The 19,844-nt window shown below is 45.5% G+C and overlaps 1 protein-coding gene across 16 annotated transcripts in view; it reads right to left on the bottom strand.

Moving 5' to 3' along the window:
- Positions 1-3,211, bottom strand: part of EMSY (EMSY transcriptional repressor, BRCA2 interacting) — an 89,670-nt gene extending 86,459 nt beyond the window's left edge. For 14 of the 16 annotated variants that reach the window (XM_081062546.1, XM_081062556.1, XM_081062547.1 and 11 more), the window contains exons 1-2: positions 3,097-3,211; positions 1,357-1,465 (exon numbers count right to left, since the gene is read on the bottom strand). In XM_081062546.1, the coding sequence (XP_080918672.1) occupies positions 1,357-1,426 (70 nt within the window). In that variant the 5' untranslated portion in view covers positions 1,427-1,465; positions 3,097-3,211. Of the gene's footprint in view, positions 1-1,356; positions 1,466-2,676; positions 2,693-3,096 lie in introns of those variants that run through there. The other 2 variants (XM_081062554.1, XM_081062553.1) reach the window with 1 other exon arrangement.
- Positions 3,212-19,844: the final 16,633 nt, after the last annotated feature.

Raw genomic sequence — 19,844 nt, 5'->3', positions numbered from 1 at the left:
ATTGACAAAAAAAGAAAAATCTCTCTAGTTGTGGTAAAATACAATGCTAAGAAGTAGTTTAAAATAGAGAAATTCTCATTGTAGCCTGATGGGAAATAAAAACGGCAAAGGTTATTAGCAAACAGGACTGGAGCAGCTATGATCAAATTTATACAAAGGAAATCCCAACAAACATTTCCTTTGAAGATTCATCAGGGAAAAAAAAAAAATGTCTGAAAGCAACTGCTTTAAAACACTATACACTGAGATATCAGGCACTGTGATAGGCCCTTTTTATATACAGTTAATTCACATAACAAACTTATGAGGCAGATATTGTTATCCTTCCTTTACAAAAGTGATGACAGATTTAGGGAGACTGAATAACTTGTCCTTGATCACGTGGGTCATTAGTAACAGAACCAAGAACCCAGGTCTATTTGAATTCAAGGCCTACACTTTCCCCTTCAAAATCATAGATACAATGATTCATATCCACTGCCAAAACATTTAATGTTCTTTTCAAACTATTTTTTCATTTACTGAGCACCTACTATGTGCTAACCTGAGATTACAGTGATAAATAAGACAAGATCCTTCTTGGACCTTACAGTCTAAGGCAGCATTTCTCAACCAAGGAGCCTCATCTGAACCACAGAATACAGAAAATGATTTGAGTAACTCAATTTTCCCAAGGATGGTCCATAACCAATATCATTCTATGTGCATGAGAAGTTAGTTCATTACATAAAACAGACGCCTTAGTATCAAGGCCTTAATTCTCTCCCTAAATGCTAAATAAGAAAGGCTGTTCCAAAGGAAAAGAAACACAAAATAATTCATTACAAGCGGAAAGGGTGTTTGATTACTGATAGTCAAATATAATTTGGGAAAATCAGCATAGCTTACATTAACATAGAATTCAAAAGCAATATGTAATTCATACATACATTCATGAAGGTTAAAAGTTTGCTTAAGTGAGACAAGAATCATGTTTCCTGGGTTGAAATCCTGACTCCATGCCTTACTATCAGCATTACCTTGGGTTCTAAGCTTCAGTTTTGTCATCTATAAAATGGGGACAAAAAGAAGAAAAATACCTACCTTTTCAGTTCGAGTGACGATTAAACGAAATATTGAATGTAAAGAACTCAGGATAGCCCAGATCCCTCAAGAACTCTTAGTTGCTATGATTACTATTATAATTCAGGCACCTACTATATTCAAAGCACTATGCCAGGCACTGGGGAAATAACAATGAGTAAGGTGGGAACTATACCTCTAAAGAATTTCTAATGAATGCAAACAGCCGTGGTCCAAATAGACAGAGAAAAGTATCACAGAGAGGCATCAAACCGTAAAAAATGAAAATCATACCCAATTTTCGAAGAATTCTTTTGCATTCATCCCTGCTGAGATCCAAAAGGGTTGGCCACACAACAGGCATGGCTGCTTCTTTTTGGTAGCCCCAAAGAGCTTGTCTTCCCTACCGAAACGAAAAACAAAAAGTCGCATTACCAAAGTGCATTCGAAAGGCCACTCACCTGGAGATGCACTCTCCGAGAAGTCAAACCAGTAAGACTATCTCACCACCCTATTTCACCCCGCTTTCCGACTTCTCACCAGGGAAGGACTCAACACCCAGTTGGGAGCTTACCACTGCAGGCGACGCCAGTGGAGGAAGCACAGCCACCTCCAGATTCTCCTTCCAGCTTTCCCCTGACCGACCGAGTGGTCCTGGGGACATTGGCCTAGCTGAGCATATGTTTTGCACGTCTGTAAAACACGGGTGCTACCACCCAGCTTGTCCTAAGGGCTAAAGACCAGTGTGTGTGAAGTTCTTCCAGTCGCCGGCACGGCGTGTAACAGACGGGCGCTACCTCCTGCAGCATCTTGGGCGAGTCTGCTTCGTCACTCGGGGGTTACACGAGACGCAATACGGGGAGCTGCTAGCACGACGCGTGGGTTAATGGAACTTAAGGGAACTTGCTCGAGTCTGAACAATTTAAGAGGCCTCTACGCCCTGGAGTCTTGCCACAACCACGGACCCAAAGCCTGGATGTCAGGAACTCGGCAACGGGCATTCCCCGACGCAGAGACTAAAAAGACAAAAGCCGCGGGCGCTCGCACGGTGCCCGCTTAGCCCCCAGCAGAGCGGCTGTAAACATTTGCGAAGTGAAAGGCTGGGGAGAGGGAAATGAATGAAGGAAGCGGTGCGTGAGCGGACGAGGGGACGCGCGACCGCCCCGGTGCAGAGCCAGGCGCAGGACCGTAACGACCGCGGCGTCCCGTCCCCGGCGCCGGGGCGGCGGGCCCCCAGCCGCACGCCCGGGGGGACCCCCCCCTTCCCACAGTCCCCCCAGCTGAGCGCCAGCCCCGAGCCAGGAGCACGGCCCGCGCGCCCGGCCGGCAGGGTGACATAAAGACAAGGGGCGGGGAGGCGGGCGAGCGGCAGAGCCCCAGGAACCCGCTCCCTCCGCGCGCCAGGCCCCGCCTCCCGACCGGAGCCCGGAGGCGGCCGGCGTCGCAGCATCCCGAAGCGTCCCCGCCAGCGGACCCCACCGCGGGGCCACCGCGCCCGGGACAACCCGGGCGGCAGGGGCCGCAGCCCGATCCGGGAGCCGGGCTCCCGTCGGACCCTCGGCCCGCTCAGGTGTCAAGAAGGCGAGCCCGCCCCGCCCCTTCCCCAGCACGCACCCTCGCAGCACCGCAGCAGCAGGCGGCCCACCGTCCTCCCCGCGGCCGCCCCGCGCCAGCCCCCGTGGCAAGCCCACGACCCGAGCCCTGCGCGACCAGTAACTGGAGTCAGGGGCCCCGGGCAGCGGCAGCGCCTCACTCCCTCCTCTGCCGACAGGACCACGGGGAGCGGGTAGGCGCGCGGACAGCCAGGCAGGTGACTGCGGCTCCCCGGAGGCTCCCGCAACTGGACCCCGAGAGCCCACCACGGGGCCTGCCAGAGTCCCCCTCAGCACACCTCGGGAGCCCAACGATCCCGTTAGGAGACAACGGAGGATGGGGCTGGGCGCCCCAAGCCGGGCTCCGAATGCTCGGCCCGGCGCTCCTCCAGCCTGGTTAACCTGCCAGCTCTTCCCAGGACCCTGTCTGAGAGTCACCCACCTGCCCGGCCTTTCGTGGCTCATCTAAAAGGCTCCTCCGCCAAGACTAGGGGACACCAGGAATTGGGTTTGTTTGCGGTGCCTCAGAAGGGGCAAGATGGCGACAGGTATCAGGGCGCAGGCGCAGCTGCGCGCTGCCAGTCGGGAGATGTAGTTCGCCTTTCCCGCCTTTCGGAGATCGGACAGCAGAAGGCCTCCATTCTCCTTGTGCCTCTTTTCCTCCGCGTTTTGAAAGGAAACGGGAGACATCGCGTGGGGTGCTGGGAGTTGTGGTCGGAACCCAAACTCTCTTCTTTCACTCTAGGTCGGCTGTCGTACGCGCAAGGAAGACTGGGATTGTAGTTTCCTTGGCTTCTCATACCCTCCTCTCAGGCTTCGCGCGCCTCGCCTCCAGCTGCCGTCTCCCAGCCAATCGGCTGCGCTCTCTGTTACGTGTGGCGTCCTACGTAGTGGCCAAAATGGCGTCGGTAGCTGGATCCGAAGCTTTGCGGCGGCCTTTATGCAAGGCGAGATTAGGGAAGGTAGGAAAGCAGCTTCGTCCCTGAAGTGACGTGGAGAATTCGGATCGGATTTCCCAGAGTCATGGGAGCAGTTATCCGCGGTTTCCAATGCTCCAAACTCAACTCGAGGAGAGAGTTTGCGCAACGAGAACCGACATAGTGGACATCGCAGTTGCCTTTATCCGGTCTGGAGGTTGCGGGGTTGCAGAGAAGGGGAACCTGAGTGTCCCCGACTCCGGGTTTCTCCACGTGTGAAGTGGGCATAATAGTGATATCTCGTGCTAGATCTGTCAAAGGCAGGAAGGAGAAGGGATTTGTTTGAGGCCCTACGACGTGGTACGTTCAGCCTTCAGCCCTTGTACTGAATCACAGGACAATTGTGTGGAGGAAGTATCATCGCCCCTGTTTTACGGACGAGAAAAGGGGCGCAATAACTAGTTCCTTGCGGCCGTGAAAGCGAAGCCAGTGCCTGGTATTCTTGAAGATTCAAATTTTGTGATTGTCCTCCCTCTTAAACGTTGTACTTTTAGAAAGTCGGATCTGGTAAAAATGCGCGTGTCAGAAGTGGTTTTTTAAACATGCTTTCTTGAAAAAGTGGGGTTGTTATTACCCTTTGGGGACGTTGTGAGGCCCGACGTAGGAAAAAATTATTTGTAAATTGTAGACCACCGCAAAAACGTGTGACACTTCCTGTGCTTGAATGGAGCTCTAGAGGAGGAAGAGAGAGTGAATAACAGCATTTAAGTTTCCTGCTATTGCCCTTTCGCTGAAAATACTCCTTGAGGTCCAGGAAAACTGTTATTGTAAAAACCCAAGCCTGCGTCTTCAGAAAGGCATGAAATGGGACAAATAATCGCCAGGCTGTCCCTCCATTCCCTCCCCGATCTTCCAGAACATTCTCGTCCATCTGTTTCCCGCTGAATTGAGGCACTACCTGTTTGGGGGCCAATTACTTGACTCTTGGAAAGATGGTAAATGAAACTTGAATAGATTTTGTAGTTGAACGTACGTTCTCTGATTTGTGCCTCACAGCATCTCCGTGAGGCAGGTGTCATTTAGATTCCTACTGCAATGAATGGGAGAAACATATTCAAGGACTCACCCGATTTCACAAAGCTAGCAATTGAAGGGAGCTGGGCTTTATAACCCCGGGTCTTCTGACTTCCAAGTGATGGAGTGGAAATGGAAAGACAAACTGTTTATAAAACTGATCCTGACCGTAATAAGGAGCATGTGAGTCAGGAATTATTATGTGCTTACTAGGTGCCAGTACTTTTCTGAACATTTGCACATCTTAATTTCTTTAGTGCTTAAAAAAAAGTTTCTACTTTATTAGGTAGAAACTAATCTAATTACAAATGAGGAAATTGAGGCACGGGAAGGACATGAAATAGCTGGCCTAAAGTCACACCTAAGTAAATGGTAGGTAAACCCAGGGTTTAAACCCAAGAAGCTTCACATCAGCGTCTATTCTAGACCAGTGGTTCTCAAACTTCAATGTTCAATAGGAACTGTTTGAGGATCTTGTTAAAATGCAAATTTAGATTGAGTAGGTCCGGATAGGGCCTGAAATCCTGCATTTCTAACAAGTTTCAAGTGGTGTTGATGCTCAGGCATCAATTGCATCTAATCTACCACACATCCTCCCTTTCCTCCCAGCCATATTTGTCTTGTAGCCAGAAACTGCCTTCCCCTTGCTGCCTCTGACAGCTCCGTATTACCAGAATTTCCCAACATTAAATTCTCTTTCTTAAAGATCAGACTCAAACTTGACCCTTAAGAAGCTGTTCTGCTCGTCCCTTTCCCTCTAGGATGAGATGGACATTCCCACCTCTGCACTTAGACCACTCACCACACATCTTGTTACAGAACTCAGAACATTGATACAAGGTCATTTGAAAGTTACCCTGACTAGACAAGGAGGTCTTCAAGGAGAGAGACCAGGTATGTGCCCTGTAGTGCCTAGCACATAAGAATAATAGCTAATACTTATCCAGCGCTTTATTCCAGATGCTACTCTATATATTAACTTATTTAATCTCCACAATAACTTTATCAGATATAGTATTGCGATTTTATGGGTGAAGAAAATAAGGCACAGAGAAGGTTTTTACCCACGGTAAGCTAGTACATAGCAGAGCCGTGATTTCAATTGAAGGCACTTTGACTTCAGGAAATGTATGGTAAAAATGAGAGCCACCCTCCACTTCCAAGGAAGAAAAAATATTAGAGTACAATACCTGTCTCAGACTTTATTACTCCATTGACTAAGCAGGTTTTGTCGTGCTATATTAGAGAAGGCAGATTTCACCGTTGTCATGAAAATATCTGTTAAGCTTCTATGGTGTTGTACAGGTAGGCAAATTGAAATGGATAAGACTTTAGAGATTCATTTTCTAAATGGAAAAAACTGAGTTCCAAAGAAGTCAAATGAGTTAACCGAAGTCATACAGGGATATCATGACAGGACGGAGTGGAAACCGGCCCTTTCAACTTCTAGTCTGCTGCTTATTTCACTTTACCACACTGCCCTTAGATTCTTACCTTCAGAAAATTTTGTTTCCATACTGTATAGCCAACGTGTGTACTAAAAATGTGAACAGCAAGACAAGAAAAAGAAAGAAAACAGAATATCAAATAAATAGATCAAGATGAGTGGCTTTGGGGGACAGAAAGAAGGAAAGTAAATGGATAACTGGCAATTACGTATCCAGGCTCAATGGAGGATCAACTGCTAGAACAACTTCAAAAGGAAGTGAAAGATCTGGCCACTGCCATCACTCCCTTAATGGACAGAGAGCTGTCCGTTAAATTCTGTAGTCTACTTCATAAACAGCAGATGCCATTGTTTTGGTGGGCTGATGATTTCCTCATTACCTGTGTGGAATGAAGGGACCTTTTTACAAATTGTTTTCCTCCAAGGGAACCTCTCTGCACTCCGGTCCGGTGCTCCACCATACTGCCCATGCTATCAGGGTGAACTTTCTAGAATTCAGATCTCATCATATTAGTCTCCTGCATAAAACTCTGGTGGCTCCCAGTTGCCAAGAGAATAAACTTCTAGTTTTTTTTTACAAGCAAACCCATGCTAATGCAAAGAAACTTCCTTACATAGCTAACCTTTCCCTGGAGCAGTGCTGTCACCTCCTTATCTTGTCTAAAATCTGACATTTTCCTTAAGTTCATTGCTTCCCTGTCAGTGCTTTCGAATAGAGTTCTTTCTTTTCCCCCCATCTTCAACATCTTGAACCAAAAGGAAAGGCTGGCATTCTCCTAACTTGTCACTACAACGTCCAGACAATCTACCCCTGCATTGAGGCTTTCACCATCAAGCCAAGCAAGCTTCATTCTACCCTCATTCCATTACACTGGGAATGAAGGAAGATTTTTTAACAGGCTGCTGATGAGCTTAGGTTACCCCATTGTCCACTCTGCCTTTGTACTTAGAAGAGAGGTGTGAAATCTTTCCCCAGCACTGACATTCGAGTGTGCATTTCTGTGACTATATCCTGCACTCCGTTCTCCAGAACTGTTTCACCTGTAAAACCAGTAACCAAGGTAGTCCACATCCTAAACAAAACTTCCTTTTATGCCAGATTTCTTACTCCTTTACCCTACCAAACCTGCTCTTCAACTTCAGTGAAATCTGCAGAACTCTGCAGTTTATGGTGTCTCAGTCCCAAGTCTGCTCCCCTCCTCTGGCTTTCCTTTCTACCCTGGACCCCATTATCATTTACTTCAAATTCAATCTCATCAGCACTTTCAAGTTCATTCAACCACCTCTGTCCCTCCACATAGAGCTTAAAACAGCCCTCAACTTTGGATTAGTTTCTCTACATCTTTTCCCATGTTGATATATCTATTAGTTAACTATTAGTGCATAACAAATCATCCCAAATTAACGATAGTGACATAATAATTTTTTTATTTCATACATCTTTTGCAGTTTCTTTGTGAACCTAGCAGCTTGGGTGGTTCTGGCTTGGGGTCTCTAAGAGGTTGCAGTGGTGATGTCAGCCGGGGCTGCATGCTGAAGGCTGAAGGGCGCTGGAAGATCAGCTTCCAAGGTAGCTCACTCACATGATTGACAAGTTAGTGAGGCTTCAGGGATTCCTGAATCCAAGGATTCATACAGAGCCAGTATCTCTCCATCATTCAGCTTTGTCTTGACCGTTGGCTTCATTCTCAGGTACCACGTGTTGGTTCCCAGCAGTTCCAGGCGTATATCATCCCTGCTTATAGCCTAAGCAGAAAAGAGTATATGCCATCTCTTCCAACAGTCTTATCAAAGGTCTTCTTGTTCTATTGGCTGTTGGCTCCATCTGGGTCACATACCCATCCCTGAACTGTGGCCAGGGCAACGTAATGCCCTGACTTGCCATGCCTGAACCACATGTTACTCTCTGGGAAAGGGGGGACAAGTGTGGGTAAAGTCAATTATTCCCAAAACACATGGAGTGGGAGTGAAAGTAGGCTTGGTTTCTCTTAGGAGAATTAGTGTACTGTTAGCAGAGGAAGACAAAATACTGCAGAGCCAAATCACAGATGCTTACTAAAACTATGGCAATGTGTGATAAGAGTCATAAAAATGTTCATACCCTTTGATACAGGATTCCCATACTGAGAATAATCCAAAATATGGGAAAGTTGTATTTATAGATTTTAATTTCAATGCTATCAAAAAATTGACAACCTGGGGGGCAGACGGGTGGCTCCGTTAGAGCAACGAGCTCTGGGCAACAGGGCTGCTGGTTGGATTCCCACATGGGCCAGGGAGCTGCGCCCTCTGCAACTAGAATGAAGTCAGCGAGCTGCCATTGAGCTCCCAGGTGGCCAGATGGCTCAGTTGGAGCGCGGGCTCTCAACCACAAGGTTGCCGGTTCGACTCCCGCAAGGGATGGTGGGCTGTGCTCCCTGCAACTAACAATGGCAACTGGACCTGGAGTTGAGCTGCGCCCTCCACAACTAAGATTGAAAGGACAACTTGACTTGGAAAAGTCCTGGAAGTACACACTGTTCCCCAATAAAGCCATGTTCCCCTTCCCCAATTAAAAAAAAATGACAACCTAAATATCTTACAATAGGAGAATCTACATATCCTACATATCTACTCAGTATGCATTCATTTAAAATAAGAATTATAAATAACATCAAAGAATATGCTTATAATAAGTGGAAAAAGCATATATATATGTGAATGTCAAAAATAATGGAAGTTGGGTGGCCGGTTAGCTCAGTTGGTTAGAGAGTCATGCTAATAATACCAAGGTTGCCGGTTCGATCCCCACATGGGCCACTCTGAGATGCACCCTCCTTAAAAAAAAATGGAAGAAAACATTCCAAAACAATAACAGTAGTAGAACTAGGATCATTCTTTTTCCTTTATTTTCCAGGTTTTCTTTTAGGTATTTATGTTATTATTATGATTTAATAACATTTTGTAAAACTTCTTAGTATCTTATTAAGAATACTTCATTCTCCTAAGTATGGAATAGAGCCAAATAAAGAAACTGCTACATCATTTGACTAATGATTCTGGTTAAGGTCATCAAACCTCAGAGTTAGAACCTCAGAGATAATCAGTTTAATGCTCCATTATACAGAAGAGGTGTCTGAGACCCAGAGGTGAAGTAACTTGTGCACAGGAACGAAGGGGCAGCACTGATTGTCAGGCTAATATTGCCTACACTGATTTAACCAGTCAACTGAGATTTGGATTTTGGTGACATTGTTTGAGTTCCTTGAAAACGCATTCTCAAGTTCAAGTTAATATTTAGCCTCCCATTACTAATTCAGATTAAAGCAGCTATTGGGAAATTGTTTTTAAAAGCATATTAAAACTAATATGGCCCTTTAGGTCCTTCCTTTTCACATCCTTGCACATCTTTCGTTGTAAGCAACTTAGTGAATAAATGCAGAGGAAGCCCAGATCTGGTTAAATTAAATGGACTAACATAAAGTCTCTACTTCTTTTGGGTATCAGCCTCCTCATTCATTCAATGAATAAATGTGTCAGGCCCCATGCCAGCCAGGCACTGGAGATAAGAAGATGAATAAAGTATAACCATTATTCTCCTGGAGCTCACAGTCGAGGAGGGAAGTTAGATACAGGAAAGGCATCAGATAGCTCTACATACTACTATAGGAGAACCCGATTAACAGAATGTTATAAAGGTGTTTAAGAAGTGTTCTGGGATCAGGGAGAAAGGATGATTCCCATCACAGAAGGCTTCATAGCAGAAGTAGCATTTGGCTTGGGCCGCGTAGGGTGAACAGGACTTGACCAGGCAGAGGAATGAGGAGAGGGTATCAAGAGTATCATGGCATAAAACAAAAAAACAAAAAGTATCATGGCAGAGGAAGTAGGAAAAGCAAAGGGGTGGAAGCATAAAAGGCTGCATAAAATGGTAAGTGAAAGGGATGTTGGACTCTTAGTGGTCCTCAGCTGGGAGTACTTGTCAGAATACTGTAGGGAGCTTTACCAAATTTCAGAAGATTGTTGGGGCAGCTGGATGGCTCGGTTAGAGCACGAGCTCTTAACAACAGTTGCTGGTTCATTTCCCGCATGGGAGAGTGGGCTGCGCCCCTCGCAACTAGATTGAGGGCGGCGACTGGACTGAAGGACAACAACTTGAAGATGATGGGTCCTGGAAAAAACACACTGTTACACAATAAAAATTTTAAAAAAGGTTTTTTTCAGAAGATTGTGATGTACACTCTTAGCAAAAAACTACAGACGACCACTGAGATCTTGACTATACCCTAAAAGTTTCTGGGTTTGTGATTACCACAGTACCTCACAAGAAACTACCAGACCTAATAACAAGTTATTACCATTTAATCCACGTAGGAAATCAAGTGGCAAAAATACTGTCTGTGCTCTGGAAGGTAATTTGACACTGATTAATGACTTGATCATTAGAAAGCCAAAGGGAATTGCAAATGAAAATGGAAATACATAACCTCACACAATGAGTTTTCCCTAGCTCATTTCTGGAAAAAAAAAAATTGGGGGGGTTCACCCAAGTGCTAAGGCGCCTCATGTGAGGAGCTGATAATAATCAGTAATTATCCAAGGTGAGATCCAAGACAATTTCATAAAGATGGAAATAATAACCCTGTCAGAAGTGGAAATCAGCTATCATGGGGGAGGGTCTATAAATCCAAACATAATATCCTGCTTGTCTTCGCCTCAGAGAATTTCCAGCTGTTTATGACGTTCTGTGATTTGCCAGAGATGAAATGCATTTTTAAAAACTCCAGCCAGCTGAGCAAAAGACTTGGAGCCATATTCTCTTTCAAGACGCACTGAGCACTTGTGAAGTCTGCAGAAAATGTCTTGAGTAGACACCTGCAGAGTAGGTGTCCGCTTTCTTGTCAGTTCCGATGAAGATCTTTTCCTTGCAACCCTAGGGTTAATCATTAATCTTTAAGTGAGCTAGTGGAAGACCAGGTCAGGTCTCTCTTGGGTTGAAAGGGCACTTGTTGAAATGTTATGGGCTTTAAACTTATCACATCAAGGCAAGCAGTTCAAATCAAGCCTTGTTAGAGGCAGAGGCAATAAAGGAACACACACTTACGGGGAGCCCGGGGAATATATGTGTTGAGAAATGACTGTGGGAAGGAAATGGTCCAAACAACACGAGTGACTATGCACACACGCACGCACACACACTGAGCTGAAGTATACAAGACAATCAGTGGTGACAGCAGTTCTCACCAGATTAATTAGATTGGAGACTCCTTGAGAGAAAGGACTGAGGTTTTTGAGCTCTGGATCTCCACACTATTGAGTGAATCACTGAATGGCGTGTTGAACCCTAGAAGACAGTCGTGTGGGCATGTGGCAATGTTTTCCCAGATGCCACAACTAAGTCATGCACCTTCACACCTTGCCTTGGGGCTGTTCTCCTCCCATTCTTCCTCTGCCTGGAATGCTTTTACCTCATACCTTCTTCCACTCCTTTGCCTTTTAAAGCCTGTCAAAATCCTTTTCATTCTTTAGAGGCCATTTCACATGTCTTTTGAAAATAATTTTCCAAGCACAGATGGGAGCAGGGCATGCTCTTAGAAGTCAGAGATCTGGGTTTGAATCCCAATTCTACTGCTTTCAAGTTCTTGAACAAGTTACTTCACTTTTTGTGCCTCAGTTTCCTCCAGATGGGTTTTGGGGATGATTTAATGTAATAACTTATGTACAGCGCTTACCTCAGTGACCAGCACAGAATAGATGATCAGCAAGTAACTGTTAGCTCTCTCCCCTGGTTAACCCACCTCCATGAAACCCAGCTTCGTGCTTAATCAGTGTTAGCCCCTCTGTCTATACATTCTTTAGCACCTCTTAGACTTCTTTCCCCCATCCCAGCACTTCCTTATCAAGTATAATTGCTCCCTTCTCTGTTCCATGGTGCTTTATTTATGCCTTTCTTCTAGCACTTATTAGAGGCTGACGTATGCTATAACTCATTGTTTCCCATCTCTTTTGGCTGAAAGTGCTTCAAGGGCTGTATCTCTAGCAATTAGTGTAGAACTAGTTTAGGATAGACATTCCATAAATGGTTGCCTAATTAAAACAGCATTTATTCCAGCTTTCCAGGAGGCAACGTGAATACGCAGCAAGTCTTCTCCCAACACGTGCTGAATGGTCTAAATAGCAAGGAGGAAATTCTCTGGCAATTAAGTGGTTCAGAGTTGATTGCTGTCTGTCCAGCCCACGGGAGCAGAGCCCCCACTTCCAGATGTCTTCGTTTCTCTGACTTCCAACCCAACCCGGTCAGAGGAGCATTCCCGTATGGGTAACCCAATATACCTTTTTTTTGCTGATCTGATTAGAGTGTAAAATACTTTCTTTGGAGAAAATGCACAAGAGCAAGGCTTTTCTCTGTTTTTGCAAGGGACAGAAAATAAGGGAGAAAGAAGAAAATTGAAGCCAGAAGGAAATCTATCATATCCCAGGAGATGAAAAATACATGTGTCACGTGGGGTTTCATGTGGAGTCTCTGGTCCTACTCTCCGCATAAGAACGCAGGACACGGTAAGGCCAAAAAGGAACACCCACGGAGCCATAGGTAGGGGAGTCATACCATTATAGTCTCGCTGGCGGCTGGGCGGGAGACACAGGAAGCAGGAGCCACACGATTCACAGCCTGCAGTCTGCTTCTCTGCCAACCAACCTCACTTGCTAGCTCAGCCACGGCAGTTATATCAGTGGCTAATGGCTAACTGGTTAGAGCTAATGGCAAACTAGTCACAGCTGATGGCCATCTACTACCTGAGCCAGCACCTTTCCACGTGACGCTGAGAGTCTGGAAACTGCTCTCCTGGCTCTGTCCCCACAACATGTAGTCAACATAACAGATATCACTTGGGTCAAAACTTCAGAGCCTGAGCCATAGAGGACTATACACCCTTGCACTGATCCTAGGTGTGGGGACAGAGTCCCAGAGAGCAGTTTCCAGACTCTCCACCTCATGTGGAAAGGTGCTGGGTCGGGTAGTAGATTGACATCAGCTGTGACTAGTTGGCCATCAGCTGTAACCAGTTAGCCATTAGCCACTAATATAACTGCCGTGGCTGAGGTATCAAGCGCAGACTGCAGCTAGCAAGTGGGGTTGATTGGTTGGCAGAGAAGCGTGGATTGTGGCTAGCAAGGGGAATTGGTTGGCAGAGAAGCAGACGGTAGATTGCAGCTGGCAAGCAGATTATATTGTGGATCGTGTTGATCCTACTTCCTGTGTCTCGCCGGCCACCAGCGAGACTGAGGTACAGGAAGACCCCTTGCTGGGGTACTGCCAGATGTTTGCTTTTGTGTCACCACAAGCCGCCATCGAGAATATAGTGGTATGACTCCCCTATCTATGGCTCCATTGGGTTCCTTTTTGGCCTCACCATATCCTGCGTTCTTGTGCGGGGAGTGGGACCAGAGACCCCACATGACACCCTCATGACACTAGGAAAAAAATTAAACAGAAACAAAAAAGCAAAATGAAACAAAAAACCCCTTCTTCCCAGAAGCTATTCTTTGCAGTGATGTCTGTAGCAACAAAGAAATAGAAGCAACCTAAAAATTCAATGCAATCCAACAAACATGTACTGAATTCCTAAGTGGAGTTATGGAGATAGTGGTGAAGCTGACTTCTGACCTTAGTCTGTTCTATCTACCCAATTATTTTCATCCTCGGGAAAAGCACAGTATTTTAGTCAGTGTCCAGCTAAGGAAGCAGAACGACTATGAGTTATGGGGTAAGGATTTACTATAGGAATTAGAACTTATACAATTGTGGAAGGAGCTGGGACAGTGCAGCTCTGAAACTGAACGGGGCAAGGACCACTGGAGTCACCAACAAGCCAATCCCAGAAAAAGCCAAGCACACAGCTGCTGTGAAGGGGTAGCTGAGGGAGACATCAATGGGAGAAGTCTGGGGTCCACAGCCAGATGTCTGATGGTGGGCCTGGGGCTCCCATTGGCCAGGAGAGACAGCAGTTGGGAAAGCTGGATGTGGAGTAGAGGAGAGTGAAGATAAGCTGGAATCTACTGGCACCTGCATGTCTGTTGTTGCTGTAACTCACCCCCACCATCTTCAGAGAGCAATGGCTGCTGATTCTCATCTGCTTCTTAAATCTCAAGTAACAATGTTTTTAACCAACTTTAGTCTAGAACCATATAGCTGTAGCTTAACCAAGCTGACACACATAAATTTCCTCAATCACCATAAAGTTATTTTTATCTTCTCCTAATTTTCTGCAATGGAAAAAGAGTGGGTTTTTAAGTCTGAGAGGCCTGGGTTCTCATCCAGGTTCTGCTGCTCCCTCGCTGTATGACCTTTGGTAACCTACCATTTCCGGGCCTTAGTAGATCAGGAGTTCTTCCTCTGTGCTACCAGGCCTCCCTGTGCTTCTTTCTGTTGTAGTATTTATTTCATTTTCTTGTCATTATCTATTTATGTGTCCATTTCCTCCACCAGACCACAAGCTCAAGCACAGCGATCGTATCTGATTCCTCTCTATAGTTATGGCGTCTAACAGTGTCTGGCACAGAAGAGATGTCCAATAGATGTTTATTGAGAAAATAAATCCTTGAAATGGAGAACAGAAAGTCATCAGACAATCAAGCTGATAGTGAAGCCCAGTACTAAGCCATTAAGGCAGTGAGACCCATCTCGATCCCGATCACATCTCAGCACCCTGTAGAAACAGGCTCCAGACGCCCTACCTTGTCCACGGCTTCTATCTTAAACCGTCCCACTTCCCAACCTGTTTTAATCATCCTGATTTCTGACTCCTGGGCTTGTATTCTGTTTATCACCAGCTATTATTACCTCTTGGACATATTACTTGAAATGTTCAGGCCTCTGGCTCTCCATTTTGTTTGAATTTTCATTTTCCCCTCTGATGAAACGATTTTACTTTCTTTGTGTATTTCTTAACTCACCTACCCTAGGTTCTCAGGTCAGAGACTATGAAAGTCCTGCCCTCAAGTTCTCAGGCTACTGCAACCAGAAATTCCAGTACAGTGTGGTAGGAGGTCTGATTGAAGTATATTCAGGGTAGTACGGGAGCATGGAAAGAATGAAGAGCACCTAATCATGAAACAAAATCAAGAATGAAAGTTATCCTAATCAAAGAGAAGGGTAACTTTCAGACGTAAGTATAGTTTGATCTGAGTCTTGAGTAATAGCTTAAAAGATTCGTAGGCAGAGAAAGGAGGATGTGTATTGCAGATGGAGACCAGTAATGCCAAGCTGTGAAGACGGAAGATCAGGGCCCGGGGAGCTGTAGGTGGGTAGTGTGGTGGGAAGAGTATGGAAGCACAGCTGGGAAGTGGAGGGAAATGAGTAAAGTCAGGTCATAAATGGCTTGAGTTCCAAGCTAAGGAGCTTAGTTAGACATGACCCTAGAGCAGGGGTGTGTCCAAACTTTTTTCAACGTTTTTCACCAAGGGCCATATGCGGTAAAATACACAAACAGTCGGGCCACTCACTCGAGGTGAAGTACGTATTGCCTCACCTGGTTTATTTAAGTAAACTAAATATATTTTTGGAATTTGCTGCGGGCCAATTAACAATGGATCATGGGCTGCAGTTGGCCTGCAGGCCGCAGTTTGGACACCCCTGCCCTAGAGGGTAGAGGTGATAAATTGTTAAGGATGATTTGGCCCAGAGATGTGCTTTCTTTGTCTCTCAAAATTTTATTTTTAAATTGTTTTGACAACATTTTAAAATTGGGAGATTTCACATATGTAATGCAGGGTCTCAGCTCCGGCTCCCTGCACCAGAACGCAGGATATGGTGAGGTCAAAAAGGAACATCAACAGAGCCATGGATTAGGGGGTTCATACCACTATATTCTCGATGGCGGCTGGTCGAGACACAAAAACAAACATCTGCCAGTACCCCAAAAAGGGTTCTTTCTGCACCCCAGTCTCGCTGGCAGCTGGGCGAGACATAGGAAGTAGAATCCACACTATCCGCAATCCACCATCCGCGCTGGCTAACCGCACTTGCTAGCTGCAATCCGCTATCCACTTCTCTGCCAACCAACCAACCAACCCCCTTGCCAGTGTAGCCACGGCAGTTATATTAGTGGCTAATGGCTAACTGGTAACATCTGACGGCCAACTAGCCATAGCAGTTGACCATCTGATCAGAGCTGATGGCTATCTACTACCCGAGCCAGCACTTTTCCACGTGAGGCCGAGAACCTGGAAACCGCTCTCTGGGACTCTGTCCCCACAACATACAATTCTCGATCTCTAGCCTCTGTTGAAAAATCAGAAGAGCTAGCCACATGAGGCTCTCATTCCCATATGAGTTAAGTGTTGTTTCTCCTTCTCAGATGCCATACGTGTTTTGTAATTTGTTCATCTCCACCACACACTTTTGTCATCACACTTGCACGCTTGTTTTTCTTTAAGGGGAGAAATACTTCTTAGTACTTGTGTGTCTGTGGAAAGCGGGGAAATGGAGGTTAGACCACAAGAGCCAGGCATTCCAAAAAATGGGGACTAGCATGTTTCTTTGGGAAAGTAAAGAAACCAGTGCACCTGTTGGAGAACTGCAACTTTCTCTAACCCATCCCCTCCCCCCGTTTATGTTACCTGCAGGGTTTGCTATATAAAAAGAGATGACTTCATGGGGCCCGCCTTACTTTTCATAAAACCTAATGGCAATGTTCACAGACCATCAAGAAGGAATCTGCCAGGCGTGCTAGTCTTAAAGAAGGTGCAGGAAACATGTACATGTCTGGCCAGAGCTTGTCAGAGCTAACACTGACTCTCAGAGCCTCACGTAGGTGATGAATCAAGTAGAAAACAATTAAGAAGACTCAGAAAAGAACTTGTCCGTGGCTGAAAGGCAGCTAATGGCACATCTTTGCAGCTAGTGACAGCATAGAGGAAATGCAGTGCAACCCCCCCACTTCCTAGATCCAGGGCCAAAAGACCAAGCTGCTCCCAGAAATCATGCAGAATTGGCCCAGGTTCTCAGTAAGACTGTTAACGGATCCTTCAGAACCCCCCGTGGTCCTCACATCTTGGACTGTACTGCACTTCCAAGTATCTAAGGCCTCCAGCCTTCTGAGGATCCCGGATCCGCTCTGAGCAACTCGCAGCTAACTGAGAAGAGGCGGCCTTGGGCTCCTTTGGGGCCTCCTGTCTTCAATGGTGATTCTCTGCAGCTCGGCTCTGGCAGTCTTACCTCCTCTGCCTGTGTAACCAATTCAGTTCTCTGGCTCTGTCAGCACCTCTGCTGTGTGCACCATAACCTGTGTGAGCCTCCAGCCGGGCAGGAACCCCGAGAGTGAGGTGTGAGTTTCTTCCCGGGCCATTGGAGCTGCCTTTGTGTAATATGCCAGACACTTGGGCTCCGCTGGTGGGAAAGCAGTGCCTTCACTAGGTGTTCAGGGAGAAGGGATCCCCTAAGTCTTCAAACTGATCTTCCTGCTCCCCATCTTTTCCCACATCGATTCTGCTTATACCTGCTGAATTAACATGCTCTAAAGGATAATGCTAAGAGTGGTATGTTTCTGATCAAAAGCCTTATTGTCTCCTTATTTCCTACCAAATTCAAACCAAGTCATCAGCCCTGGCATGTTGGACCTTTCCCAGGATGACCCAGAGTCCACTGGTCATGGGACCAAGACCAAACCAACTCATGTGTCTGGATCCCTGTCACTTACAGTCATCTTGCCCTGCATCTTGTGGTTGCTCCTCCCAATCCTAATAGGGACCATCATCGCTTACGTACCAAACATTATGGACTCAAGTGTTTGGGAATTTCATGCCTGAATTTGGGAAGCAGTGAAATGTGGAAGAAAGAACATGATCTTTGGGGGCCAGCCAGACCAGGTTCAATTTTCATTGTTTTGCCTAATATGGTTTGGTTAAGAACTCTGGCTCCAGAGTTAAGCAGAACTGGCTTCAAATACTATTCTGCCATTTCTTATTTCTGTGACTTTAGACAAATCACCTAACTTCTCTGAGCTTTCATTTTCTAGTATGTAAAACAGAGACAATAACACCAGGCATTGATTTTTGTGACAATTCAATGAAAAAGTACAATATCAGAATGTCTTCAGCTGCAAAAACCAAACAAAACAAAACAACAACAAAAAAAACCACCAACAAATAAAAACTCAAAAAACTCAAAATGGCTAAAACAATAAGGAAAATGTATTATCTCACATAACAAGAAGTCCAGAAGTAGGGAAATTTCAAGATTGGCTAATTCATCAAGGACCCAGGTTCTTTCCATCTTTATGCTCTTCCAACCTCAGCTGATAGGCTTCTTCGACCAGCTTTCCTTGTGATCATAAAATAGCTACCACAGTTCTAGGCATCACATCCAGACACTATAATATGCAACAGCAAAAGATCGTCATCTCTTTCTTTTGTGTTGTTTTTTGAAAAGTGAGGAAACCTTTTCCATGTGTTCTTACAGAACTCTGTCTCTTCTCTCTAAGCCTTTTCATACGCTACTTCCTCACTGATGCCCTCTCCCATACCATTGGCCCAAGCTGAGTCACACACCTGACTTTAATCAAATCCCTGACCACAGGACATAGGATCACCATGACTGGCTTGGCCATAATACTGGAGATAGACTTCTTTATCCTGATGGATGGCTAGCTGAACAAAATGAGGATTTTGTGAGCAGAGAACGGGTGGGATGCTTGTTGGATAGGCAACCAACAGTGTCTGTTACAACAGACAAGAGTTTTGAACTCTTACTGTGTGAACTTATTCAAGTCACATAACTCCTAGAGCACTGATTTCTTCATCTGTAAAATGGGAATAGGATTATCTGATTTGTTGGATGGTTATAAAATTAAATGAGATGACCTGTCAAGTCTTTGGTGCTTAGTAAATGGTAGCTATTTATTATAGTTGTATATAATTATTGCCAGAGTACTTGGGCAGCAGGCTGAGGTCTCTAACAAGGGTTCCTTGGGTTGACCTCAGCCTGAAAGGCTCAAAAGCATGAGCACTAGAAACAGTTCATAGTGTTCTGTAGTTGTGATTGCGTGTATTAATTTGCCCAACCCTAATCCTTCAAAAACAGTTGCCCATGCTCAGTAGTTCTCCTTTTGTTTGCAGGGTCGGGGGGGAGAGGAGGTCGGGGGGGGCGTAATCCTCAATAATTTTTATTTAAATTATTTTATTTTTCAGTTCTAAAATTTTCATTTGGTTCTTTATATCTTCTATTTCTTTGCTGAGACTGTCCACTTTTTCATTTGTTTTAAGCATGTTCATAATCGTTCCCTAGGGCATTTTTATGATGGCTGGTATAAAATCCTTGTCAGGGAATTCCAACATTGTGTCATGTCAGTGTTGGTGTTTGTTGATTGTCTCTCCTCAATCAAAATCTCAAAAGCCTAAGATTTTCCTGGTTTTTGGTAAGACAAGTGATTTTCTATTATATCCTGGACATTATTACCTTATGAGAATGTGGACCTTATTTATCTTGTTTCAGCAGGCCTCCACTGACACCATGCTAATGAGAAAACGAGGGCTCTACCTCTTTGGCATTGGGTGGGGTAGAGATCTGACTCCCCACGGGCCTTGCTGGCAGGGGTAGGGACCTGCAGACTGTGTGGAGTACAGCAGAAATTGTTGAAGAGGTCTGTCTGAATGGGCTGCCTGCCTTCTCCCCTCCTGCCCTCCTTGGAGTTTCTTCATCTCTGTCTGTTGGTGTTCCCAGGTTTCAGGCTTCTCCAGGACCCAGGATTATTGGCAAATACTTGAAGGTCAAGT

The sequence above is a fragment of the Rhinolophus hipposideros genome (genome assembly GCF_964194185.1).
Source record: "Rhinolophus hipposideros genome assembly, chromosome: 10".
NCBI classification, from domain to species: Eukaryota; Metazoa; Chordata; class Mammalia; order Chiroptera; family Rhinolophidae; genus Rhinolophus; species Rhinolophus hipposideros.
This window is presented reverse-complemented; position numbering and strand designations above follow the sequence as displayed.